At 56.1% G+C, this 23141-nt stretch overlaps 2 protein-coding genes across 5 annotated transcripts; one reads left to right on the forward strand and one right to left on the reverse strand.

The window, feature by feature from the left end:
- Positions 1 to 1723: 1723 nt before the first annotated feature.
- On the forward strand, positions 1724 to 12687 carry FSD1 (fibronectin type III and SPRY domain containing 1). 2 transcript variants are annotated; one of them, XM_049876438.1, is made up of 13 exons: positions 1724 to 1788; positions 2784 to 2879; positions 3008 to 3139; positions 4806 to 4907; positions 5665 to 5687; positions 5886 to 6007; positions 6771 to 6980; positions 8845 to 8943; positions 9676 to 9835; positions 10173 to 10252; positions 11927 to 12178; positions 12284 to 12372; positions 12468 to 12687. In XM_049876438.1, exons 1-13 carry the CDS (start codon positions 1774 to 1776, stop codon positions 12576 to 12578), a joined length of 1491 nt encoding a protein of 496 aa, XP_049732395.1. In that variant the 5' UTR covers positions 1724 to 1773; the 3' UTR covers positions 12579 to 12687. The 2 variants fall into 2 exon arrangements, with proteins under 2 accessions (XP_049732395.1, XP_049732396.1); XM_049876439.1 differs by having other exon boundaries at positions 11927 to 12087; positions 12468 to 12573.
- STAP2 (signal transducing adaptor family member 2) lies at positions 12686 to 22502 on the reverse strand. 3 transcript variants are annotated; one of them, XM_049876436.1, is made up of 13 exons: positions 22288 to 22502; positions 19689 to 19760; positions 19464 to 19586; positions 17907 to 17963; positions 17277 to 17377; positions 16493 to 16627; positions 15729 to 15798; positions 15524 to 15626; positions 15326 to 15400; positions 14054 to 14206; positions 13866 to 13958; positions 13712 to 13789; positions 12686 to 13064 (listed from the first exon to the last, which is right to left on the reverse strand). In XM_049876436.1, the coding sequence occupies exons 1-13, from the start codon at positions 22387 to 22389 to the stop codon at positions 13000 to 13002; spliced, it is 1227 nt and encodes a 408-aa protein (XP_049732393.1). In that variant the 5' UTR covers positions 22390 to 22502; the 3' UTR covers positions 12686 to 12999. The 3 variants fall into 3 exon arrangements, with proteins under 3 accessions (XP_049732393.1, XP_049732392.1, XP_049732394.1); XM_049876435.1 differs by having other exon boundaries at positions 14054 to 14224; positions 22288 to 22501; XM_049876437.1 differs by lacking the exon at positions 19464 to 19586 and having other exon boundaries at positions 14054 to 14224; positions 22288 to 22501.
- Between the last annotated feature and the right edge of the window lie 639 nt (positions 22503 to 23141).

Genomic DNA, 23141 nt, shown 5'->3' on the forward strand with positions numbered 1-23141 from the left:
TCTCCCCCTCCCACTCTACAGACTTCCTGCCACAGTCCCCGCCCCCCCCAGGCAGTTGTGACACCCAGGCCAGAGGTCAAATGTCTGGTGGCTGGTGTTGCTTGGGGCTCTGCTTCCTGCCACCTCGTGCCTCCGTTTCCCCAAAGTGTTTTTTTGCCTGAAAGTCAGTATGTGTGTGTACGTGTTTAGGGGTGATGTGTCTCAGAGAGTGGGAGTTACTTAGAAGATCATATATACACACATATAGGCTGGGGGGACGCATTTGAAGGGTAGGTGACACAGGGGTGGGGAGGGGGCCAGGGGGTACAGCCTGGCTTGACTAGTGGTGGATTGAATGGTGGAATCTCAGCCTTTTTGGCCCCCAAAATGTCTTCCTTTGAGGTTCAGAAGAATGGGTTTCTGCTGATGGCTTTGGGTCCCACAACAGGTATAGGGAGTTGGGGGCCCAGTTGAGGGGTTGCATAGGCTCTAGAGTTCCTCCCAGCCCTGCACCCTTGGCCCACCCAGCAGGAAATGCCCCCAGGAGGGGGTGACAGACCAGTGGCCTCAATGTCTCACTCCCAACCACAGCATGACCTCTTTTCTTACCCAGAACTGAGAGCCCAGCTGCCTTCAAAGAACTGTTCCCATCAGTCAGTCACAGGGAGGCACCCTGTAGAGGAGCTCTGCCTCCCCTCCTAGATACAAACAGCCTCCCAGCCTTCCCGGCCCAGCCCTTCTCTCTTTTTGTGCCTTTTTGAAGCTCCCAGTCCCTCCCCATCTCCACCGTTGGCTGAGGGGCAATGCGGGGGACCCTGCATAGATCCAGCCCCAGGGCCTGCCAGTCTGATGGAGTTGGGGCATCTCAGTGATCTCAACTGTGAAATATGTCAGCTCTTGTGAGGTTTAGAGTTGGGCTCTTTGAGTGGTCAGCTCTCGGCCACGCAGATAAAAAAAGCACCTAGTATATGCTAGGCCCTCCCATGCTCTCCTCTCCATTGCCATGGCCCCACATATTGCTCAGTCTTTTCCTGTCCTTACACACCATCTCCAATTTCTCAACTCCTCCCACTGGTCCCTCAGATCTGAGGGTATCACTCTTGCTAAAATATCACCCATGGAGGAGACAGCGCTGGGCACAGACATTCCTAATCCTGTGAATTTCGCCGTGGCATCCAACTTCTGGAGGAGATGTTAGAGCCTGGGGCTTTGTGGGATGTGTAGGAGTTGGGTTGTGAAGTGGGGGTGGGGGAAGAAGACATTGAAGGCTGAAGACCCTCCTGGGCAAAGGCCTTGGCTTTTCAATAATGTAAGATGTGTGATTGGTTAGGGCCAGATCGTGGAGGGCCCAGAAAGCTAGTTCGAGTGGCAGCAAGAAGTTGTGTGTATGGGGGTGGGGTGGGGAGGCGAAAAATGGGAAGACTGAGACACCAGGTGAGGCAGGAATGGACCCCAGGTCACAGAGCAGGGCCAGGGCTCGAACCGCAGCATCGTGCCTACCAGCCCGGGCTTTCTCCGGCTGAGCCAGCCCTACCAACGTCACCTGGTGCGCCCCAAGCTCCGGGGCCCCAGCTCTCGGCGACTCCGCGCGGAACTACATTTCCCAGGCTGCCGCGGCGGGCGCGCCTGCGCACTACGCGAAGTGATGGAGAGCTGACGGGGGGCGCGGCGGCGGCAACGAGGGCTCGGCGGGCCATTGGCTCCCAGCAGCGGCAAAGGCAGCTCCGAGACCAGAAGAGCGAGTCGGGCCCGCGGGCCGGGCCGGGCTGGGCCGGGGGCGTCCGGGGTGCAGCCATGGAAGACCAGAGGGTAGGACCCAGGCGGGGCGAGGCGGGGCCTGCGCGGGGGAGGGCAGGGGACGGGACCAGGTGATGCCGCAGCGCACCCCCAGCCGCTCTGCAGCCGAGGCCCCACCCCCGCCCAGCCTCGCCCTGCTGGCCCCACCGGACCCCGGACGCAGACCCCCAGGAGCCCATAGCACCTTGGCCTGGGTCCAGGCGCGTCCCCTCCGTGTCCCCCTCGCCCGGCATCCCAGTCCCAGCCCTGACCCCATCCCCACACCTTTCATCCGGGGCGCTGACCAGGTGTCCCCGGAGGACGCCCTCCAGCTCAGCAGGGGCGACCCCACACCCCTAGAAAAGAGTCTCAGAGCCAGAGGCCCTCGCAGCGTTCGCCCACAGACCTCCTCTTTTCCCCAGGCTATCCCCATTGACCTGGGCTGTCTGGCCCCTGGCATCCTCTGTCCCCAGTTCCCCCTTTCCCCAGGTCATCTCCCTTCTCCCTGTTAATTCCTTTCCCCAGGTTGTCCTTTCCCCCCAGGTAAGCCTCATCTTCAAGATATCCCATTCCCCTGGCCTTATCCCAGGCTAGCCCACCTCCCCTAGGGTGTGTCTTTGCTCACGTGGCCCCTGTCTCCAGGTTAGCCCATTCTTTGGCGGCGCTCCTTTTCCTCTGGGGTTTTCTTTCCCCAAGCTAGCCTCTTACCCCCCCAACAGATCACACCCCACCTTCAGCATCCAGGTATCTGCTTGAAGGCTTTGTGGTTGGGCAGACCTGGTTCTGGGCCCAGTCTGTGACCCTGTCCCTAATGAGAGGCTCGCTCTGAGCTTCGATTTCCTCTTCTGTAAAATGGGTTTGTTCACGGTGCCCAAATGCTAGACAAGGCATCTCACGGCCAGAGCACCGAGGCCCCCACTTCTCCTCCCTGGGACCCTGGAGGGCAGAGCTGGGAGGGGGAGTCCCGGGAGGGGGAGCCGGGCCAGGTGAGGGGCTCACAGGCCTGCGTGTGCTTCTGGCGGGCGCAGGGGGCTCTGCGGAAAATCATCACCACGCTGGCTGTGAAGAATGAAGAGATCCAGAGTTTCATTTACTCCCTCAAGCGTATGCTACTGAATGTGGAGGTGAGGAAGGTACCACCCCCAGCAGGGCGGGCAGGAGCAGCCAGGGGGCGGGCCAGTCGGTTCACCCCCAGGCCTCAGTCTTCGCATCTGGTCAAGGGGTTTGTCTGAGCCCTGGTGTCCTCTGCCAGGCAAATTCGGCCAAGGTGCAGGGGGACCTGGAGGCAGAATTCCAGTCCCTCTTCTCCCTCCTGGAGGAGCTGAAGGAGAATATGCTCATGAAGATCAAGCAGGACCGCGCCAGCCGTACCTACGAGCTGCAGGTGGGGCAGCTGGCCTCAGCATCTCCCTCCAAACAGGCTCCTCCTTCTGTGCCCTGACCTGGAGGTGGCCCTGAGTCTCGCCGGTGTCCAGAGCCTGAGACCTGGTGTCGGGCTCACCTCCCCTTTTCCCTCATCTCCCTCTCCCGTGCCTTCTCTGCCTGTGATCTAGTGTTGCCATAACAGAAATACCACAAGTGGGTGGCTTGAGTGAACAGAAATTTATTTTCTCACAATTGAAAAGGCTGTTAGGTGCCCTCAAGCCAGTTCCGACTCATAGCAACCCTATGTACAACAGAATGAAACACTGCCCCGTCTTGCACCATCCTTACAATCGTTGTCATACTTGAGCTCATTGTTGCAGCCACTGTGTCAATCCACCTCGTTGAGGGTCTTCCTCTTTTCCGCTGACCCTGTACTCTGCCAAGCATGATGTCCTTCTCCAGGGACCTATCCCTTCTGACAACATGTCCAAAGTATGTAAGACACAGTCTCGCCATCCTTACTTCTAAGGAGCATTCTGGTTGTACTTCTTCCAAGACAGATTTGTTCGTTCTTCTGGCAGCCCGTGGTAGATTCAATATTCTTTGCCAACACCATAATTAGGTGGCTAGAAGTCTGAATTCAGGGTGCTGGCTCTAGGGGAAGGCTTTTTGTCTCTGCTCTGGGGCAGGTCCTTGTTCCTTGGCTCCTTGGTGATCTTCACGTGGTGTGGCATCTGTCTTCCCCCAACTGCGTTTGTCCCTCTATGCCTAATCTCCTGTTTTTATATGTCAAGAGAAATTGACTCAAAACATACCCTACACTGTCTCCCTAACATAACAAAGAAAACCCTATTCCCAAAGGGGATCATAACCACAGGTATAGTAGGATTTACAACACATATTTTTGTGGAATACAATTTATCCCTAACACTAGCCATGGCCCATCAACCCCCACGTCCTTCTGTGCTCCCTCTTAATTCCCTCTCTCACCCAACCCCTCCTCTTCCTGTCCTTATGCACTGCCTCCCACTGGTCCCCAGATCTGACGGTATCACTGCCTCTCAAACACCTCCCATGGCTCCCATGGGTCTCAGACTCCAAGCTAGTTTCCCTCGGGCTGCATCCAGACTTTCTGGGCAACGTCCTCAAATCCCAAATTCCCATCTCCAGGGACTGGAATCTCTGGGCTCAGGTGTGGCCAGGTCATGTGAGTTTTTAAGAAAGGGATCCCACAGGTGACTCTGAGCTGTCAGGTGCGAAGCTAGAATCCAGTGTGGCCAGAGTGAGGTAGGAGCAGAGGTGGAGAGGCTCCAGGGCCTGGAGCACACGGGCCCTGAAGTATTGCTACAGCAGCACTAGGGCTTCAGGTACCTTCCTTTGTGTTTAAAGAGCTGGTTCCCCAAGCTTCCCATATGGCCCCTGCTGTTTGAGCCCCCTCCCCTCTCCCGAGACTCCCTGGATCTCATCACAATCTAGCAGCTCAGGGGTAATGCCTAACCCAGGCTCTCGGACCTCGCCGTCCACTCCAATGGGCAACGACCCAGGTAGTCAGTCTTTTGACAGCACCCAGCTTGAAGGGTAAAATACCCCATATCCTGAGGGTGATGGGGAGTCCTGGGAGGGTTTGGTGCAGTAGGGTGAGGTGTCTGGCACTGTGGTGATTTGCAGTGCCCTATCACCTGTAGAACCAGCTGGCCGCCTGCACGCGGGCCCTGGAGAGCTCCGAGGAACTTCTGGAGACAGCCAACCAGACCCTGCAGGCCACAGACAGCGAGGACTTTCCCCAGGTGGGCACCTCGGATGCCATTCCAGGAGGGTCACCAGATAAAACACAGAACGGCCAGTTAAGCTTGAATTTCAGATAAACAACAAATAATTTTTTAGTATAAATACAGTCTGTGTAAGATTTAGTATGGAAACCCTGGTGGCGTAGTGGTTAAAAGTTCGGCTGCTAACCAGAAGGTTGGCGATTTGAATCCACCAGATGCTCCTTGGAAACCCTATAGGGCAGTTCTACTCTGTTCTGTAGGGTCGCTATGAGACGGAATGGACTTGATGGGAATGGGGCTTGGTTTTTGAGTTTTTTAAGATTTAGTATAAGTTTGTCCCAAATATCACATGGGACATACTTATGCTAAAAATTATGTGTTTCTCTCAAATTAAAAATGGTTTGCTTCTCTGAAATTCAAATGTAACAGCTCATTTTTAGTGTAAGTATATCCCATGCAATGTTAAGTATCTCTCAAATATTGCATGGGCCATAGTTATTACTAAAAATTTATTCATCGTTTATCTGAAATGCAAGTTTGACTTAGGTGTCCTGTATTTTTATCTGCTAAATTTGGCCACCATAGGTAGCGGCCACGGGGCGGGAGGTGGGGATGGGGGCCTATCTTTGCCCCCCTTAACCTCTTGTGACACAGCACAGAGGGAAGAAGTCTCAGGGTCCCCAGCAGTGGGTGCCTGGGGACTTTAGTCTTCCCATCTGGCTAGGGGCTTTCTGATTCGGTTGAGACAGGTCTGAATTTTTCTGTCTCTCTCTAGGCTGCCAAGCAAATAAAGGATGGGTAAGATGCTGGGATCTGGCCCCTACCCCAGTGCCCTGCCAGTGGTGTGAAGGTGGGGACCCCCAGGTGAGGGTCCCTCGGCCCGGAGCACTGGACCGGACCAACGGGAGGGGGGGGTCACACACACACACCTCAGATCCCGCCTGGAGCCCCCCTGAGACGCCTTCCAGCAGGCTCCCCCCTCCCCCCCCCCCGCAGTGTGACGATGGCCCCTGCCTTCCGGCTGTCGTTGAAAGCCAAAGTCAGTGACAACATGAGTCACCTCATGGTGGACTTTGCACAAGAGCGGCGGATCCTACAGGCGCTCACGTTCCTTCCTGGTGAGAGGGGAACTCGCTGGAGGGCTGGCATTTCAGGGAAAGGGCCAGGGAGCCTAGGAGACCCTGACAGGAGGCCTGGAGTAAGGCTGACCAGCCTGTGGCTGAATCCCAAGAAGGCCCCTCCCCAGGGGGTGGAGCTGAAGGCCATGCCCAGGGTGGGGCCCTGAGAAGCCCCACCCCCCAGTGGTGGAATGTCAGGAAGGTCACGCCCCACACTGGTAGAGAATTCTGGAAAAGTTTTGCCACTAAATGGTGGAATCCTGAGAAGGCCCACTCTGTGGTTGGTAGAACCCTGAGAAAACCCTGCCCCAACCCCATCTTTGGTGGAACCTTATGGAGCCCTGCCCCTGGTTCCAGGACCCCGAGAATGCCCAGCCCCCAAGGGTAGAACCTCAAGGAGGCCCTGGCCCCATGCCCAGAACTCTGTGGATACCCAGTCCCCAAGGGTGAATCCCTGAGAGGGCCTCTGCCATCCTCAGAACCTCGTGGGGACCCCGCCCCCATCTCCAGAAACCCGAGGGGTCCACCCTCATCCCCAGAAACTCCAGGGGGCCCCACTTCCATCCTGGAACCACGAGGAGACCCAGAACTCTGAGGGGGCCCTCCCCCATCCCCAGAGCCCCAGGGGACCTCACCCCCATTCCCAGAACCACATGGCGGGGGAGCCCAGATCCCTGAACGGGCCCTGCCCGCAACGGTGGAATCCCGAGGAGGCCTGCCCGAGTCCCAGAACCCTGACCCCCTTCCCCTCTACCCTGGGCAGTGCCCAGCGCCCCGGTGATCGACCTGGCCGAGTCCCTGGTGGCGGACAATTGCGTGACCCTGGCGTGGCGCATGCCAGATGAGGACAGCAAGATTGACCACTACGTGCTGGAATACCGGCGGACAAACTTCGAGGGCCCGCCCAGCCTCAAGGAGGACCAGCCCTGGATGGTCATCGAGGGCATCCGGCAGACGGAGTACACCCTGACTGGTGAGAGCAGCCCCTGCTGACCCCTGCACAGCCCCGCTCCCCGGCTCCCGTCCCCAGTTAGTCCCCGGGCCTTGCTGAGGCACGCCAAAGCCCGTGGGGTGACAGCCACATGGCTGGGCTGGTCAGCGGTCTCAGAAGGTAATAATAACGAAGATGATAGTGATCATGCTGCGGCACTGTTTACTGAGCGCCTACTATGTACTAAGCATTTTACCCACATATAATATTTGCTGTATTTCTGGTCAGAAGCCCTGGTGGTGCAGCATTTAAGCACTCGGCTGCTAACTGAAAGGGGTCGGCAGTTCAAACCCACCAGGCGCTCCTCGGAAACTCTATGGGGCAGTTCTACTCCGCCCTACAGGGTCGCTATGAGTCGGAATCGACTCGACGGCACTGGGTTGGGCTAACGGAACGGCTAGCGGTTCAAAGCCACCCAGCGGCTCCGCAGGAAAGAACCCTGGTGATCTGCCCCCTTAAAGCTTACAGCCAGGGAACCCCTATGAGGCAGTTCTGCTCTCTCACGTGGGGTCACCGTGGGCTGGACTTGACTCAGCTGGCACCTAGCCACAGTACTTACCGTCGCCGTTTTACAGATGAGGAAACTGAGGTACAGGGAGCGAAGCCACTTTGTGCTCTATTATCTCCACTATCCAACGTTCATTCCTGCATACATTCTAATTTATCGAGTATCTACGGGTGGCTGAAATGGTTACTGCGCTCTGCTGCTATCGGAAAGGTTGGCAGTTGGAGTCCATCCCGGGGCACCTCGGAAGAAAAGGCCTGGCAATCTGCTTCCAGAAAATCAGATAGGGTCACCGTGAGTCCAGGTGGACTTGATGGCAACTGGTTGGGTTTTGGATTATGGTGTACCAGGCACTGTCCTCACAGTATCCAGATGGGTGCTGTCAAATAGATTCTGACTCATGGCGACCTTTTAGGACAGAGCAGAACTGCCCCAGGAGCAGCTGATGGATTCGAACTGCCGACATTTTGATTAGCAGCCGAGCTCTTAACCATCGCACCACCACTACAGAGGATAAAAATCCCTGCTTCCATGGTGCTGTAGCTCTGAGGGGCACCCTTTCAGTATCTAGAAATTCCCTTGGCAATTATTAAAAAATCAAAAAAGTCTGGGGAATCCACCCGACTGGTGGGGGGGCAGGTATGAAGGAGTGAAACACTGGGGGTCCCCAATGTCTTTAAAAAGCCATTCTGAGTCAAGGGAAACCCACAGGGGCGTGGAGCCTAGCTGCCAAGATAACTACCACCATTCACCAGCTTGCTCTGGGGCTGTAATCAGCCTACGCCGTCACTGTAATTAGCATACATGGTTAATAATAAGCATGCTAATTACAGGCGAGAAAAGCCACCCGACAGCAAAAGGGCCAGAGAAGTTATTGGTTTATCGTTTGCCTGAGACTCAAAACAAACACACCCCATTTTTGCAGGATTCCACAAACCTCTCCTCCAGGCCTTCTCGCCTTTTTTGTGGTTGTAACTTTTTATTCAGACATAATTACAGGTTCCCAGGAAGCTACAAATGAATGTACAGGGAGGCCGTGTGTCTTTTTCCCCCCAGCTTTGCCCAGTGGTACACGTAGCTTGTACAGGAGTCCCTGGGTGGCGCAGACCGTGAATTTGTTCGGCTGCTAACCAAAAGGTTGGAGGAATCAGGTCTACCCAGAGGTACCTCGGAAGAAAGACCTGGAGATCTCTTTCTGAAAATTCAGCCATTGAAAACCCTATGGAGCACTGTGCTAGTGTCACACACACGGGGTCACCAGGAGTCGGAGCTGACTCGATGATGACTGCTTTGGTACTGCTCGGCCTGTACACAGTGTTGGGATTCTCCTCCTGCCCCCAGGTCTCAAGTTTGATATGAAATACATGAACTTCCGCGTGAAGGCCTGCAACAAGGCGGTTGCCGGCGAGTTCTCTGACCCGGTGACCCTGGAGACACCAGGTGACTGGCTCCCATCCCTACCCTGCTCCAACTCCACAGCCCCTCCCTCCCCGGGTCCCGAGGACCAGTGTGTCTGGTGAGAATCTTCTCGTCAGGGCTCTGCGGCCCTGGTGGCGCTGGCTGCTGGGAAGCTCTGGGCTCGATCCAAGGCAGCCTCCTTAACCTGAATGTTCGGGACAACTGTGCTTCTGTCCTCCTTGCTTTTGAGGTTGATCCGTTATACTGGGGAGCTTTTATACTCTCTCTCTCTCTCTCACACACACATCCAAAAAAAAAAAAGTCCACTATAGAGCTGGGGGTGGGACGGGGTACCAGTACTGAAGACGGATTCCACAGCCTTCCACAGTGACTCTTTTGCATGCCCTGCTAGGAAGTCCTGCTGCTGTCTAGCCTAACCCCTTCATGCTGTAGCCCACCCCCTTTCGTGGGATTAATCCTCAACGGAGACTTAGGGCAGCACAATTGGTTTGAAAATATTTCCAAACCTGGGAGACCTTTAGGCACCAATCCCTCGGCCTTCACCCTTCTGGCTCCATGTTCTGCCCCCTGTACTACCTCCCTTGTCTCTCTCTGTGTCTTTCTGCCTGAGCCTTGGTCTGTGTGTCTGTCTGTCTCTCAGTCCCTGTCTCTGTGTCCCTTCCTGTCCCTTGTCCCTGTCTTGATCACTGTCTGTCTCTTTGTCTCTCTCTGGCTTTCCCCGTCTCTGTGACCCCCATGTCCGCCCGGCCCCAGCGTTCACGTTCCGCCTGGACGCGTCCACATCCCACCAGAACCTGCGGGTGGATGAGCTCTCCGTGGAGTGGGACGCCATGGGCGGGAAGGTACAGGATATCAAGGCTCGCGAGAAAGACGGCAAGGGGAGGACAGCGTCCCCCGTCAACTCCCCGGCCAGGTAGCCTGTCCTCCTCCCTCCCTGAATTTCTGGTGGAGGAGATCAAGCTGGACATGGACACACTCAGCCCACTGTGATCAGGGCTGGGGTAGAGGGAGCCCAGTGAGTGAATGAGGGGAGAGGACACTTGGAACTGGGTTTTGACGGTTGAATAGGAGTTTTTGAAGTGGCCAAGGGCACAGGCATATTCTGACATGAGGGACCCAGTGTATGAAAAGAATCAAATACTTTCAGGGACTGACCAAAAAAACCCACAGTTGCTGGGGTGGACCAGGGAAGCCCTCGTGTGGGTGAGGTGAGGGCTGAGTTGAGATTCCCCCCTCCCTGCCACCCACAGAGGTACTCCATCGCCCAAGAGGATGCCCTCAGGTCGTGGGGGACGGGACCGTTTCACAGCTGAGTCCTACACAGTGCTGGGTAAGGAGAGGGGCAGGAGAAAGGCAAGAGGGAAGGTCTGGGTGATGGGCGGGGAGTAAGGGAGAACTCCTTTGGCTGGGGAAACCAAGGCAGCCATCCATAAAGCTGTTCTGTGTTGCTCTGGTACTGGGGAAATGGGAAATTGTGGGATCGAGGGATTACTGGGGCAAGCCAGAGCCTATGGAGCTAAGGAACGTGGCTCTGGACTAGACTGGGGATTTCTTAGGGCCTGTGGAGTAGCTGGGATTTGGGGAGGAGCTGAAGCAAGTCAGAAGCCCGGGGAAGTGGCTTAGGGTGTGTGGACAAGCCAATGAGAGTAGCTGGTGTCTGAGGAGAAGCTGGGAGAATGGCTAGAATTGGAGGAATTAGCACCACAGGAGCAATTGGACCCTGTGAAGGAGAAGCTGGAAGCAGTGGAGGATCTGGGTTTTAGGGGAATTGTGACTGACCAGAAACGGGCTAGAGAAAGAGGCCGAGGCATAAGAAGGTTGGTGTGGTCAGTGGCATACCTAGGGGGAGGAAGTTGGGGAGTAGCTGGGGCCTGGGGCTAAGCTAGGGCTGGGGAGGAAGTTAAGGTTCTGTGGAGGATTGGATTTTCTGGGGAGCATCTGGGATTGGTGAGAGTTGGAGTTCGGGGAAGAGGCAGGGGGACAGTATGAGGGCTGTCGACAGAGTGGCAGAGATTTGAGAGGAGGGTAGCTAATCAGTAGCAAAGAGCCTAGGCAGTCTGTGGTTGGGGGGTAGCTGAGATCAGTGCAGAGGGGGCGTGTAGAAGAAATGTATATGCGGGGTGGTAATCTTGTGTCTGGGAGGAGCTGAGATATCATATGGAAATGCGATGTGGTCTGGGTGGCTCTGCAGTGTGGGAAGGGGCACAGCATCAGGAATAGCAGGATTGGGGAGTAGCTGGGGTGGCATGAAACTGGATCTGCAGTTTGGGGAGCATGTGGACTCAGGGATTAGCTGAGATATGGAGAGCCTCTGGACTCTGAGTGGAACTGAAATCTGAGGAGTATCAGAATTCAGAGGGTAGCTGGAGAGAGTAACTGAGGTCTGGAGAGTATCTGGATTCCAGGAAGAGCTGAGGTCTGGAGAGTATCTGGATTCCAGGAAGAGCTGAGGTCTGGAGAGTATCTTTGACTTGGGGAGTACCTAGGGGAACCCTTGGTCTCAGAAGTAGCTGAGAAATGGGAGAATCTGGCCTCTACCAGGACTTTGGGTCTGGGTACAGTCTGGATTCAGAGAATGACAGGATGGAGCCACTGCTATCTGGGGAGTATCTGGCAGTTGGGGAGTATTTTGACTCAAGTAGGATTTGAAGCCCGTGGGAATACTAAGAGTCAGCAAGGAATAGAAGTTAAGGAATTATCTGGTCTCTGGGAAGAACTGAAGTCTGAGCAGTATCTGAACATGGGGAGGAATTAAAAGACATTTGTAAGGCCTGGAAGGAGTAGCAGCTTGGGCTTGTAGATAATCTGAAAGGAGCATCTGAGGCTTAGAGGGTATCTAGCAGGAGTTGAGACAGTCTGGGGAATACCTAGAAGGAATAGCTGGGGCCCGGGGAGAATCTAGAGGGAGTAGCTGCAGCTGGGGAGTAGCTGGGTGGCTGCCCTTTGGTGGAAGGCCCTTTTGTGGTTCTACCCAGTCCCCACTCCCCACCCCGCTGCCCCCCAGGGGACACACTGATCGATGGCGGGGAGCATTACTGGGAGGTGCGCTACGAGCCGGACAGCAAGGCCTTTGGTGTGGGCGTGGCCTACCGCAGCCTGGGCCGCTTCGAACAGCTGGGCAAGACGGCCGCGTCATGGTGCCTGCACGTCAACAACTGGCTGCAGGTCAGCTTTACAGCCAAGCACGCCAACAAGGCCAAGGCGCTGGAAGCCCCCGTGCCCGACTGCCTGGGCGTGCACTGCGACTTTCACCAAGGTGACCCTGACTGCCCCAGACCTCCAGCCCCCTCCACACGTCTCTCTGCCCCATACCCCTCCCCACTTCTGACTGGTCCCCCTGCTGCTCTGCCCTGTGCCCCAGGCCTCCTGTCCTTCTACAATGCCCGCACCAAACAGCTGCTGCACACCTTCAAGGCCAAGTTCACTCAGCCCCTGCTGCCTGCGTTCACAGTGAGGCCCTGTCCATGGCCCAGGAACCGAAAGGGGGTGGCGTCAGGTGCTGGGGTTCGCCTCTCAGCCTACCTCCTTCCCTCCCTCTCCCCCAGGTGTGGTGTGGCAGCTTCCAGGTGATGACAGGCCTACAGGTACCTAGCTCGGTGCGCTGCCTGCAGAAGCGGGGCAGTGCCACCAGCAGCTCCAACACCAGCCTCACCTAGGCCCCCGGCCTCTGCCCCACTGGGTTGTCCGTGGGGTCCCGGCTCTTCCAGCCGGCACCTCCTCTCACTTGCTGCTTGGAGCCTTAACTCCTGATTTGGAGGCACCACCAGGGAGCAGGTACCCTACATTGCCTCCTAATAAAGGTCAAACACTGGCCAGGCTGTGGGGCTGGTTATTTGGGGCTGGGTGGTGCTGCACCAGACCTCAACTTTCCTGCCTATGAAATGGGCTTTTTCTGCAGGGTCAGGGTTTCACAGAGCTGACGATCACTGGGAGGAAGTGGGGACAGGAAGTGGCCAACGCACGGACTCTCTCCTGAAGCCAAGCCAAGCCAAACACATGGGCCCTGGGGTCACGGGCTTTAATCCTGGGAGGTGCTGTGCCTGAGGTTGGCCTGCTGGTCCCCCTGTGTGTCCAACCTCAGTTCTCCAGCGCCCGCCTCTTCTGCAGTTTCTCTTCCAGCTCTGCGGTCACCTCAGCCAGCCCTGGGGGGTAAGCACCTGACGTTTCAGCTGGGCCAGGTGCCCATTTCTGTGTCTCCCCCAGCCACCCAGAACCGGCTACGGAATATGCAGGTCCGGTACAAAATGAAAGGAGCCATGGTGGTACAGTGGTTAACGTGCTCAGCTGCCAACCAAAAGGCCGGCGGTTCGAACCCACCAGCTGCTCCATGGGAGAAAGGCGTGGCAGTCAGCTTCCGGAAAGATTACAGCCTTGGAGTTTCCTACGGGGCAGCCCTACTCTGCCCTATAGGGTCGCTAGGAGTCGGTGGGTGTGGGTAATGCAAAATGAAAACAGGGGCCCCTTGTTCAAAAAAAACCATTGTTGGTTGCGGTCGAGTTGACTCTGACTCATGGCAACCGTGTGTGCAGAGCGGAACTGCTCCATAGGGTTTTCACGGCGGTGAACTTCCCGAAGCGGGTCACCAGGCCTGTCCTTCAAGGCACCTCGGCGTGGGCTTAAACCACCAGCCTTTTGGCTAGCAATTGAGCACTTAACTGTTTTTGCCACCTAGGGCTCCCCCAAAATCATCAGACATTTCAGGATGGCATTAAACCAAGCATGGGGCCAGCTAGGTGTGGGGTCCTGGGCAACAGCAGGGGTCCCACGTCTGCAACACTGGGTCCCTTACCTGCTGTAGGGAAGAATGGCTGGGCTGTGTTGGCTGCCAGCTTCCTGGCCAGCAGGCCGCTGTTGCGGACTTTGTGTTCTGCCAAGGAGAAGGCAGGTGAGGGCTGAGGTCACCCTCCATGGGCAGAGGGAGGGGCTAGGAAGAGGCCCCTTACCTGGCTTGGGCACAATGGGTGGCTTTGGGGTTTTTGCTTGAGCCTTTGGCAGCTTCTTGAGCTTCAGGGCAGCCTGCCGACTAGGTGGTGGCACTGCGTGAATAATGGTGTGGCGTGTGACATGGGCTGTTAACCTGCTCCACCTGCCCACAGCATTCCCCCCCCTTGTCCCCATCACTGCCACCCACCTTCGTCATTCACATAGTCGGCAGCTGGGGCATCTCCAATGGGGATCACATAGTCCTCCCCCTGGTCAGGTGGCGGAGGCAGCAGGGGCAGGGGAGGTGGCTTGTCCTGAGTGGACACAGGTGTGGATGCAGGAGGTGGCTGCTTGGGGCCGCCTGCAGGGGGCGCAGGACCTGGTTGGAAAAAGTGGTCACTGTCCAGGCCCACAGTACAGGGACACCTTGGGCAGGGATGGGTCTGTGTGCCTCAAGGAACAGGGATGTGTGTGTGTGTGTGTCTGTGCGCACGTCCATTTTTGGGTCTGTGTGTTCCGTGTAGTATGAATGTGTACACAGGTTAAATCTGTATGTGAGCTTCAAGTTCCCTGTGGGTGTGAGCACACACACCTCTATGGGTGTATACGTGCAAGATGCTGCAGAGTCTGAAGGTACATGCATGGGTGCTTGTTGCCAGGTCCTTCTTTTGAGGGACCTCTGGGTGGACTCAAACCTCCAACCTTTTAGTTCTCAGCTGAGCACATTCACCGTTTGCACCATCCAGGGGCTCCATGTCATGAGTACGTATCTGTAAATGTGTGTTTAGCCTGAATTTGTACTTGTGAACGGGTATGTCTGCATTTTTGTGTACACATGTGATTGTGCCTCAGGGTATGTGTATGTGGGCTACGTGGCGTGTAAACGAACACATGTATGTATATGTTCAGGGATGGGAACTGTCATGGTACGAACTTTTTATGTAGGTGGGCACAGTCCGTGTATGCGAGTGTGCACGTGTGTGTAGATACATGACATCGTGCACACGGGGCTCCTGCCCAGCCCGGGTAGCCCACACAGCCCACCCACCCTCCCATTCCATAAACTGGACTGACTCCCACCTCTTTCCCAAGACCCCCCCCCCTTTTCCCATCTCTGGGCCTTTGCTCCTCCAGGTGCACCCTGCCCCCCCGCCAGTGCCATCCCCAACCTACTGAAATCCTTTGAAACCTTCAGCAAACACCCTGAACTCCAGGAAGCCTCCCCCACTTCTCTCCAACTCTAGCCGCCACCACGCGTCCCCCCACAGCCCCAGGTTCAACACCACAGGCCTAGTGTCTTGTCGGGCTCTGTTCCCCTCACCGATCTGGGGGCAGAGTCTGGGTACTTTCCAAGTTCCTGCATCTCTGGGTTCAAGGTCAGAGACACCATATGCCTACCTGCTGACTGACGGGTGCAGCTAGATGTGGACCCCAACCCATCCCCTATTCTGCCCCAGCGGCCTCGGGGAGGGGGCATCACCTGGGCCGGGGGCCTTGGGGGCCGAGGGCACCAGCCACACACACTCGCCATTCTCGTTATCAGCCTCCACGTAGCCTGGAACAGAGAGGGCGGCCTGGAGGGGGCGCGGTGGCCGGGGCCTAGCCCCAAGGGATGCCCGTAGGTGAGGGGGCTGGAGTGGCGCGGACTGGGCCCCCAGCTCTCCGAGGCTGCACCCACCTAGCACCTTCTCGTAGTCCTCGTCCAGCAGGAAGGGCACCAGCGCCTTATTGGTGTGCAACACGAAATAGTTGACGACGGCGTCCAGTGAGGCGCAGGAGAACTGGGGGCGGGTGGGGAGTGCGGTCAGGAAGCGGGGAATGGGCGTGGGGGGGCCTCGCCAGTCCGCTTATCCTCCCGGGTCCCAACCCGGCCCACGGCTCACCGGCTCCTCCACGTCGATCACGTACGTGGACCCCTCGTGCTTCACCTTGTAGTGCCGGATCACCGGCAAGCTAAAAGGCGGAGATGGGGGGCAAGAAGGGACTCGGCTCAGGCTTCCCGGCTGACCCCGCCCCGTGATCTGACCCCGCCCACGGAGGGCCAGACTCGACTGGCCCCACCCCCAGGGGAGAGGGAGGCTCCGCCTGGTATCCTGGCCCTGCCCCCAGGGAGGATCAGGCCTGACTGGCTCCACCCCCAAGACCTCGCCCCGCCCCAGTTCTGAATTCTCACCAGGTTTAAGTGGTTTTTTAGTTTTTTAAGTGGTTAAATTTTTTAAGTGGTTAAGTGCTAAGGCTGCTGACCCAAGGGTCAGCAGTTCGAATTCGCCAGGCGCTCGTTGGAAACTCTATGAGGCAGTTCTACCCTGTCCTATAGGGTCGATATGAGCCGGAATCGACTCGACGGCACTGGGTTTGGTTTTTGGTTTTGAGATCTACCCCAAGCTCTGACTCCACCCCAGTGTGGCTCCGACTAGACACTTACTCAACCACCAAAGAAGACCCTGGCCAGGACTCCCCTTATAGCGCTGATTCTGTCCCCTGGACTTGACCCTAATCCTCATTCCCAGAGTAGGGCTCTGGCCCCGCCCCCAGGAGCTGCCCCCGCACATCTTTGACTCCGCCCACAGGCCGACTAGCTTTCAGGCTGGCTCCGCCCCTTCTCCGGCCACGCCCCGTGTTTGACCACGCCTCCCACCCTGCGCACCTGTTGAGCGTCTGGCGTGTAGTGACCGACACGCCGCCCGCGCCGCCCCCGCTGGGCCGCAGCAACAGGTTCCCGCACTCCGGGTAGCGCTCGAGGAGTAGCTGCGCCTCCAGACGGCTCACATTCAGGTAGCACCTGCGGCAGGTGGTGTCACCCACTTGGGGACACGCCCCGCCCTTGGAGGCCCCGCCCACCATACACAGGCCCCGCCCTATGCACATGGCCTCGCCCCTGAGAACTTGTCCTGCCCCCAGGCCGAGGTCCGGCCCCTGGAGACCCCTCTCGGTCCTCCCAGAACATGACCCGCCCCCGAGACCTAGCCCCGCCCCCAGACACCTAGACACGCCCCCTGAAATCCTGTCCCCGCCCCACAGTCCAGGCTACAACCCTTAGAGACCCAGTCCCGCCGCCCTGGAACATGACCCGCCCCTGGAGACCCAGCCACACCCTTCCGGCACGTAATCCCACCCCGGCACACCCACCGCCATTTCCCTCCTGCCCCACACTGCCCCCAGGAACCTAGACCCTCCCCGGGAACCCAGCCCCACCTTTAGGCCGTCTATATCCGTCCCTGGAGACCCAGCCCCACCCCCAAGTACCTGGACTCGCCTCCTGAGATCCTTTTTTGCCCCCAGCATGGGGCCTAACCCCGCCCCAGGCCGGATGCAGTCCCGTCTCCAGTCCTAGACCCAACTCCGAGTGGCCTGGCTGACTGTCCACCCCAGCCCCAGGTCGCACACTCCGCCCACATCCCCGATCCCCTCGGGCCAGGCTGGCCACTCACGATGGCTTCACTAGTGCACGGCGCGCCTCCTCTCTGTCCCGGGCCTCGGCCATCATGTACAGGTGTCCAGGCAGCAAGATCAGGTTGGTAGGGACACGGAGCTGAGAGGAGATTGGGACATAGCGACCCTCCCAGCCGTCAGGGAACGGACGGCTGTGCCCAGGTCACAGAGGGATAGACTGAGGCCAGAGTGCAGAGCCGGGATGGGAACCTAGGTCTGGGGCCTCCAGGGCCCCCTGAGACCTCAGGGGTAGAGAGGGCTTCCAGAAAGGGACTCGAAGAAGAGAGCACTTCAGTGATGGGGAGGAGGGACAGAGGAGAGGCTAGAATCCAGGGTCTCAAACTCAACGACCTGCAGGGGCCAAGCAGGGAAGAAAAGAGTAAAAGAGAAACCAGAAATGGAGACTAAAATGCATGGTTTTTAAAACGATGGCAGCTAATTTTAAATGTTTTAGTACTTTGTTGGCAAGACAAAAAAATGTTTGTGGCTATACTTGGCCCTCGGTCCACCAGTTTGAGACCTGTATTCTATACTCTAGACGGTCGTTTGGGGAATAAAGGATGGAAGTGAAAAGAGGATTTCTGAGGAGTCGTCGTGGGGAAGGGAAGGGAAAGGGCAGCCTCTCTCACCTCCACCACGGTCAGGATGAAGCCTTTCCACATCTCCCTAGACTCCAGGCTGTCCACCTAAGACAGGGAAAGAAAGAAAAGTCCATGCCAATGAGCCTCAGTTTACTCATCTGTGAAATGGGGGTAAGGAATCATAGTCCCTGTTTCAAAGGATCTTTTTGGAAGATTAAATATTAAAATATGTTTCAAAGAATCGTTTTGGAAGATTAAATGTTAGCACAGGTTAATTTAGGATGGTGCCTGTGTATATTAAGTCCTTAGTAAGAACTATGTTATATTAACATTTAAAAAAATTAACCATAGACAGTGGCTACGACCACACAAAAAAATTAACCTCTTAGGGTCTAAACACTCATGGAACTTCTACCTCATGGGGGTAAATGCCCAAATCCTCCCTGCAGCCCACAGGGCTCTGCATGACCTGCCCTGTCCCCACCCTGCCCTCCCCTCTTCCTCTGCCCCCTTCACTCCCTCTGCTCCAGCCACACGGGCCTCCTCACTGTTTCTCCAACTCACCAGGCAAGGTCCTGCCCCAGGGCCTTTGCATGGGCTGGCCCCTCTGCCTGAAACTCTCTTCTGCCAGACTTTCCCAGGGCCCACTTCTCCTCTGTCTCCCACCCAGTCTGTCCTCCTCACAGCCCCCAGAGGGCGGCCGTGAGCACCTGAGTCAGGCCCGTCCCTCCTCTGCTCAGAGTCCTCCAGGGCTCCCGCTGCCCTCAGAGCAAAAGCCCAAGGCCTCCCTGCTGCCCACCAGGCCCTGCACCACCTGCCTGTCCCTTCCCTGCCCTCCCCTCCTTCTCTCTCCCTCTCCCTCACTCCGCTCCAGCCACAGGAGTCTCCTCACTGTTTCTCCAACTCACCAGGTCTGGTCCTGTCCCAGGGCCTTTGCACAGGCTGTCCCCTCAGCTGAAGCACTCTACACTGCTAGCTCCCTCACCTTGCCTGATCACACTATTAACACTGTGATGCCGCCTCCCCACTTTCCCCAGCACCTGCCTCCCTAGCATTTACCAGCACCTGACACTGTACATGGAAAACACTTCTATTGTTTATGGTGTGCCTCCCCACCTGAACTAGGGTTTTTGATTGTCTTGTTCGCCGCTGTGTCCCCCAGCAACTGGAACACCATTCAGCATACAGTAGGTGCTCCATAAATGTTTGTTGGAAGAATGAATGATGGCACTAACGATCCTTGTAGCTCAGATCTTTTGGGGGCACTTTATGCCCATTGGAGCCACGGTGGCACAGTGGCTAAGAACTTGGCTGCTAACCAAGAGGTGGGCAGTTCGAATCCACCATCCGCTCCTTGGAAACCCTGTAGGGCAGTTCTACTCTGTCCTAAAGGGTAGCTATGAGTCAGAATTGACTCAACATCAACGGGTTTGGCTTGGTTTTTATACCTATTACCCATTTTGCAGCTGAGGAAATTGAGGCCCAGAGAAGTTGAGTGACTTGTCCAAGGTCACCATGCCAAGGTCACCATTCCATCCTGGTGTGTGTCTAATGGTTGGCACGATAGGGAGGGAGCTTCTTCTACCAGCCCCACAAGGGACTTACCCTGAACTTGATCTCCTGGTTCCAGAGGACCAAGCTGAAGTGGATTCCAGGGTCATGCACGTTTCTCAGGGGAGCCTCATCTGTGAGCTTCACAAATCCTTCCAGGTCTACCTTGTCCACATGCTGGGGGACACAGCTGCTAGGTCAACCACACCACCCACATTCTCTGCTTGGTCCCTGGGGTCAAGGGAGGACCACCTCCTAAACCCCCATCCTCATCCTTACCTGGAAATCCCGATTGCTATTGTAGAAATAAAGTGTTAGACCCTGGAGGCCTGCCCAGAACTTCCTGTAATCCTGGGGACCAGAGGTAGAGAAAGAGAAGGAGGTGAGGTGGCAAAACCAGGTACTTCCTACCTCAGGGCCTTTGCACTGACTCTCCTCTCTACCTGGATATTGTTCCTCCAATTCTTGAGATAGCTACCTTCATCACTTGCTTTGGGTTTTTGATCAAATGTTGCCTCTTTAGAGGCCCTCCCACTCCCACTTATGACCCTGCAGCTGGAGGATCTGTTATCCTCCAAGGAAAAGCCAAAAGGAAACCTTGATTGGTCGGGGAACCTGGAGCAGGCTCCCAATCTGTGGGAGTGGGTGGGGCCCAGGACTAAGTTTAGCTAACTGGCTTTCTGGTGTTTCATCTATCCATCCACTCATCCATCCGCCCATCCACTGACCCATCCATCCGTCCGTCTGTCCATCCATCCATCCATCCACCCATCCACTGACCCATCCATCCATCCATCCATCCATCCATCCATCCATCCATCCATCCATCCATCCATCCATCCATCCATCCATCCACCCACCCACCCACCCACCCACCCACCCACCCACCCACCCATCCATCCATCCATCCATTCATCCATCCATCTGCCCATCCATGTATCCATCCATCCATCCATCTGCCCATCCATGTATCCATCCATCCATCCATCCATCCATCCATCCATCCATCCATCCATCCATCCATCCATCCATCCATCCATCCATCCATCCATCCATCCATCCATCCATCCATCCATCCATCCATCCATCCATCCATCCATCCATCCATCCATCCATCCATCCATCCATCCATCCATCCATCCATCCATCCATCCATCCATCCACCCATTCATGTATCCATCCATCCGTCCATCCATGTATCCATCCGTCCATCCATGTATCCATCCATGTATCCATCCATCCACCCACCCACCCACCCGTCCATCCGTCCGTCCGTCCGTCCGTCCATCCGTCCATCCAATCCATCCATCCACCCATTCATGTATCCATCCATCCATCCGTCCATCCATGTATCCATCCGTCCGTCCGTCCGTCCGTCCATCCATCCATCCATCCCCACACTTAACATTTACTGAGGGTCGGCTGATGCCAGGCACTGTTCAAGGCACTGTTCCAGGCACTGGGAGTAGAGCAATAACTGGTTAAACTGAATATGGTTAAACCCTTGGCTTCATCCTCTATCACCCAGGTGCCATTGGGTGTGTTATTTAAGCGCTCCATGCCTCAGTTTCCCCAGTTCTAAAATGGTGATACAAATGGTACCATTATTATCAACTTATTAATCGATTACTAACAACCGCAGAGCAGTCATAAGAATGAGGGGCGTTCATACATGTAAAGGGTTGGTATTTGTTCCGAGTTAGGGTCTTAGCCTGCTAAGAACTACTCCTGTTCCGTACCTGTGGCCGCGGCCCTATTCTGCCCAATCCGTAACAGAGGAAACTGAGGCACAAAGAGTTAGCATCACTTGTATAAGGCCTTGGTGTGAGGAGGTTACAGAGCGGGATTTGAACCTGAGTCTCTTGCTCTTGGGGGCTGGGATCTTTTTTAACCACCATGATCTACTGCCTCCAGATGCATTGATGGCTGGCGGCGGGGGGGGGCGGGGGGGGGGATTTGGAGGTGTGGAAGCAGAGGGCCAAGCCTACGCGGAGGGAACCGAAGTGTGGAAGGCGTGGAGGTGGGCAGGGAAAAGCAGAGAGTCGCCCATTTAGGCTGAATTAGAAGATGGATATGGGGGGTGGGGAGGCAGGAAAGGTGGGGCCTTAGAGGGCACTGAGGGGCAGGGACCAAGCACACGTGCGCACACACACAGATCCCAGGGTCTGTATCTGGTCGTCCAAACGTGCCCCACCAACCCTCACTGTCCCCACATACACCCTGTCCCCACTGACCCCTGTGGCCAAGGTTCGTGGAGTGAGTTCTGCCCTGGGACAGAGTGGGAGGAAGTACAGGACTCAGAGTTGCCCATTTCCTGGAGGAAGTCCCTGGTCTTTTTTGTATCTTAGAGACAGAAGGAGAGCCCAAACAGAGAGAGAGATAGAAACAGTGACAAAGAGAGACAGATGGAGACAGACAGACACAAATGAAACAGAGAAAGAGAGACGGAGATAGACACGAATGATTGACACAGAGACAGAAAGACTGAGACATAGACAGAGATAAAAAAATTTTTTTTTTTAAATTTTTTTTAGAGAGACAGAGATAGACACAGATAATTGAGACAGACAGGGACAGAGAGAGAGATAGAGACAGAGGCAGAGACAAAGAGATAGAGACAGAGAGAGACACTGAGAGAGACAGATGGAGACAGGCAGAGAGATACAGAGAAAGAGATCAAATCCGAGGAGGAGACACATAGAGACAGAGATAGGGAGACACACAGAGAGACAGACAGAGGGCAGGATCCCTCCCCAGTCCCTGCCGCGTGCCCTGAGCGTGTCCAGTCCCCCCTTTGGCCAGGCAGGGAGACCAGGCTCAGAGAAGTGCCACACCTGCCCAGGTGCCCAGCAGCACAGGGGTCCCCGGCCCGTCTTACCCGGTCTTGGGGCCCCTTCTTCTCCAGAAAGTTCTCGTGGTAGTGTGAAGGCAGGGCGCCCTTGGGCTTGGTGGCCCGGGATGGGCTCAGGGCCGAGGCCATGGCCAGCCTGCTGGGTTTTTGTGCAGGGCCTGTTCCTCCAGCGGGCACCCCAGCTGGGTCAGGAAGCTGAGAAACAGGTTCCAGGGGAATTTCCTCTGCTCTGTCAGCCTGTCAACCTCTAGGTTCCCTCCCCTGCCAGGGCTGGGCGGGAGCTGAACAGGGGCTGGGCCCAGGCAGGGCAGGGATCCTGGGAAATTCTGGCTTCCCTGCTCTCCTGGGGAGCTCCCTACTGGAGGAATGGAGTGGAGGAGTGAGCGCTGGGAGCCTGGAGGGAGGGTGCTCCAGGTGGAGAGACTGCGTCAGCAAAAGTTTGGAAGGAAGATAGATGGAGCACAGTGCCAGAGCAGAGAGGGGACGTGGACAGAAAGGAGGACAAAACACCTAAAAAACCAGCTGCCATCAGGTTGATGCCAACTCATGGTGACTCCATGTGTGTCAGAGTAGAACTGTGCTCCGCTGGGTTTTCAATGGCTGATTTTTTGCAAGCAGGTTGCCAGGCCTTTCTTCCGAGGGGCCTCTGGGTGGACTTGCATCTCCAAGCTTTCGGTCAGCACCTGAGCACATTCACTCTTTGCACCACCCAGGGGCTCCAAGGTGAGGTAGTACCCCGCTAACCCGAGTTTGCTGAGAGTTCTTATTATGAGTGGATGTGGATTTTTTTTTCCTTTAAAAAAAATTTTATTTTATTTTATTTTTTCATTTGTGTTGAGAATACACAGCACAACATGCACCAGTTCAGCAATTTTTTTCCT

Source organism: Elephas maximus, chromosome 3 (assembly GCF_024166365.1).
Source record: "Elephas maximus indicus isolate mEleMax1 chromosome 3, mEleMax1 primary haplotype, whole genome shotgun sequence".
Classification (NCBI taxonomy): domain Eukaryota; kingdom Metazoa; phylum Chordata; class Mammalia; order Proboscidea; family Elephantidae; genus Elephas; species Elephas maximus.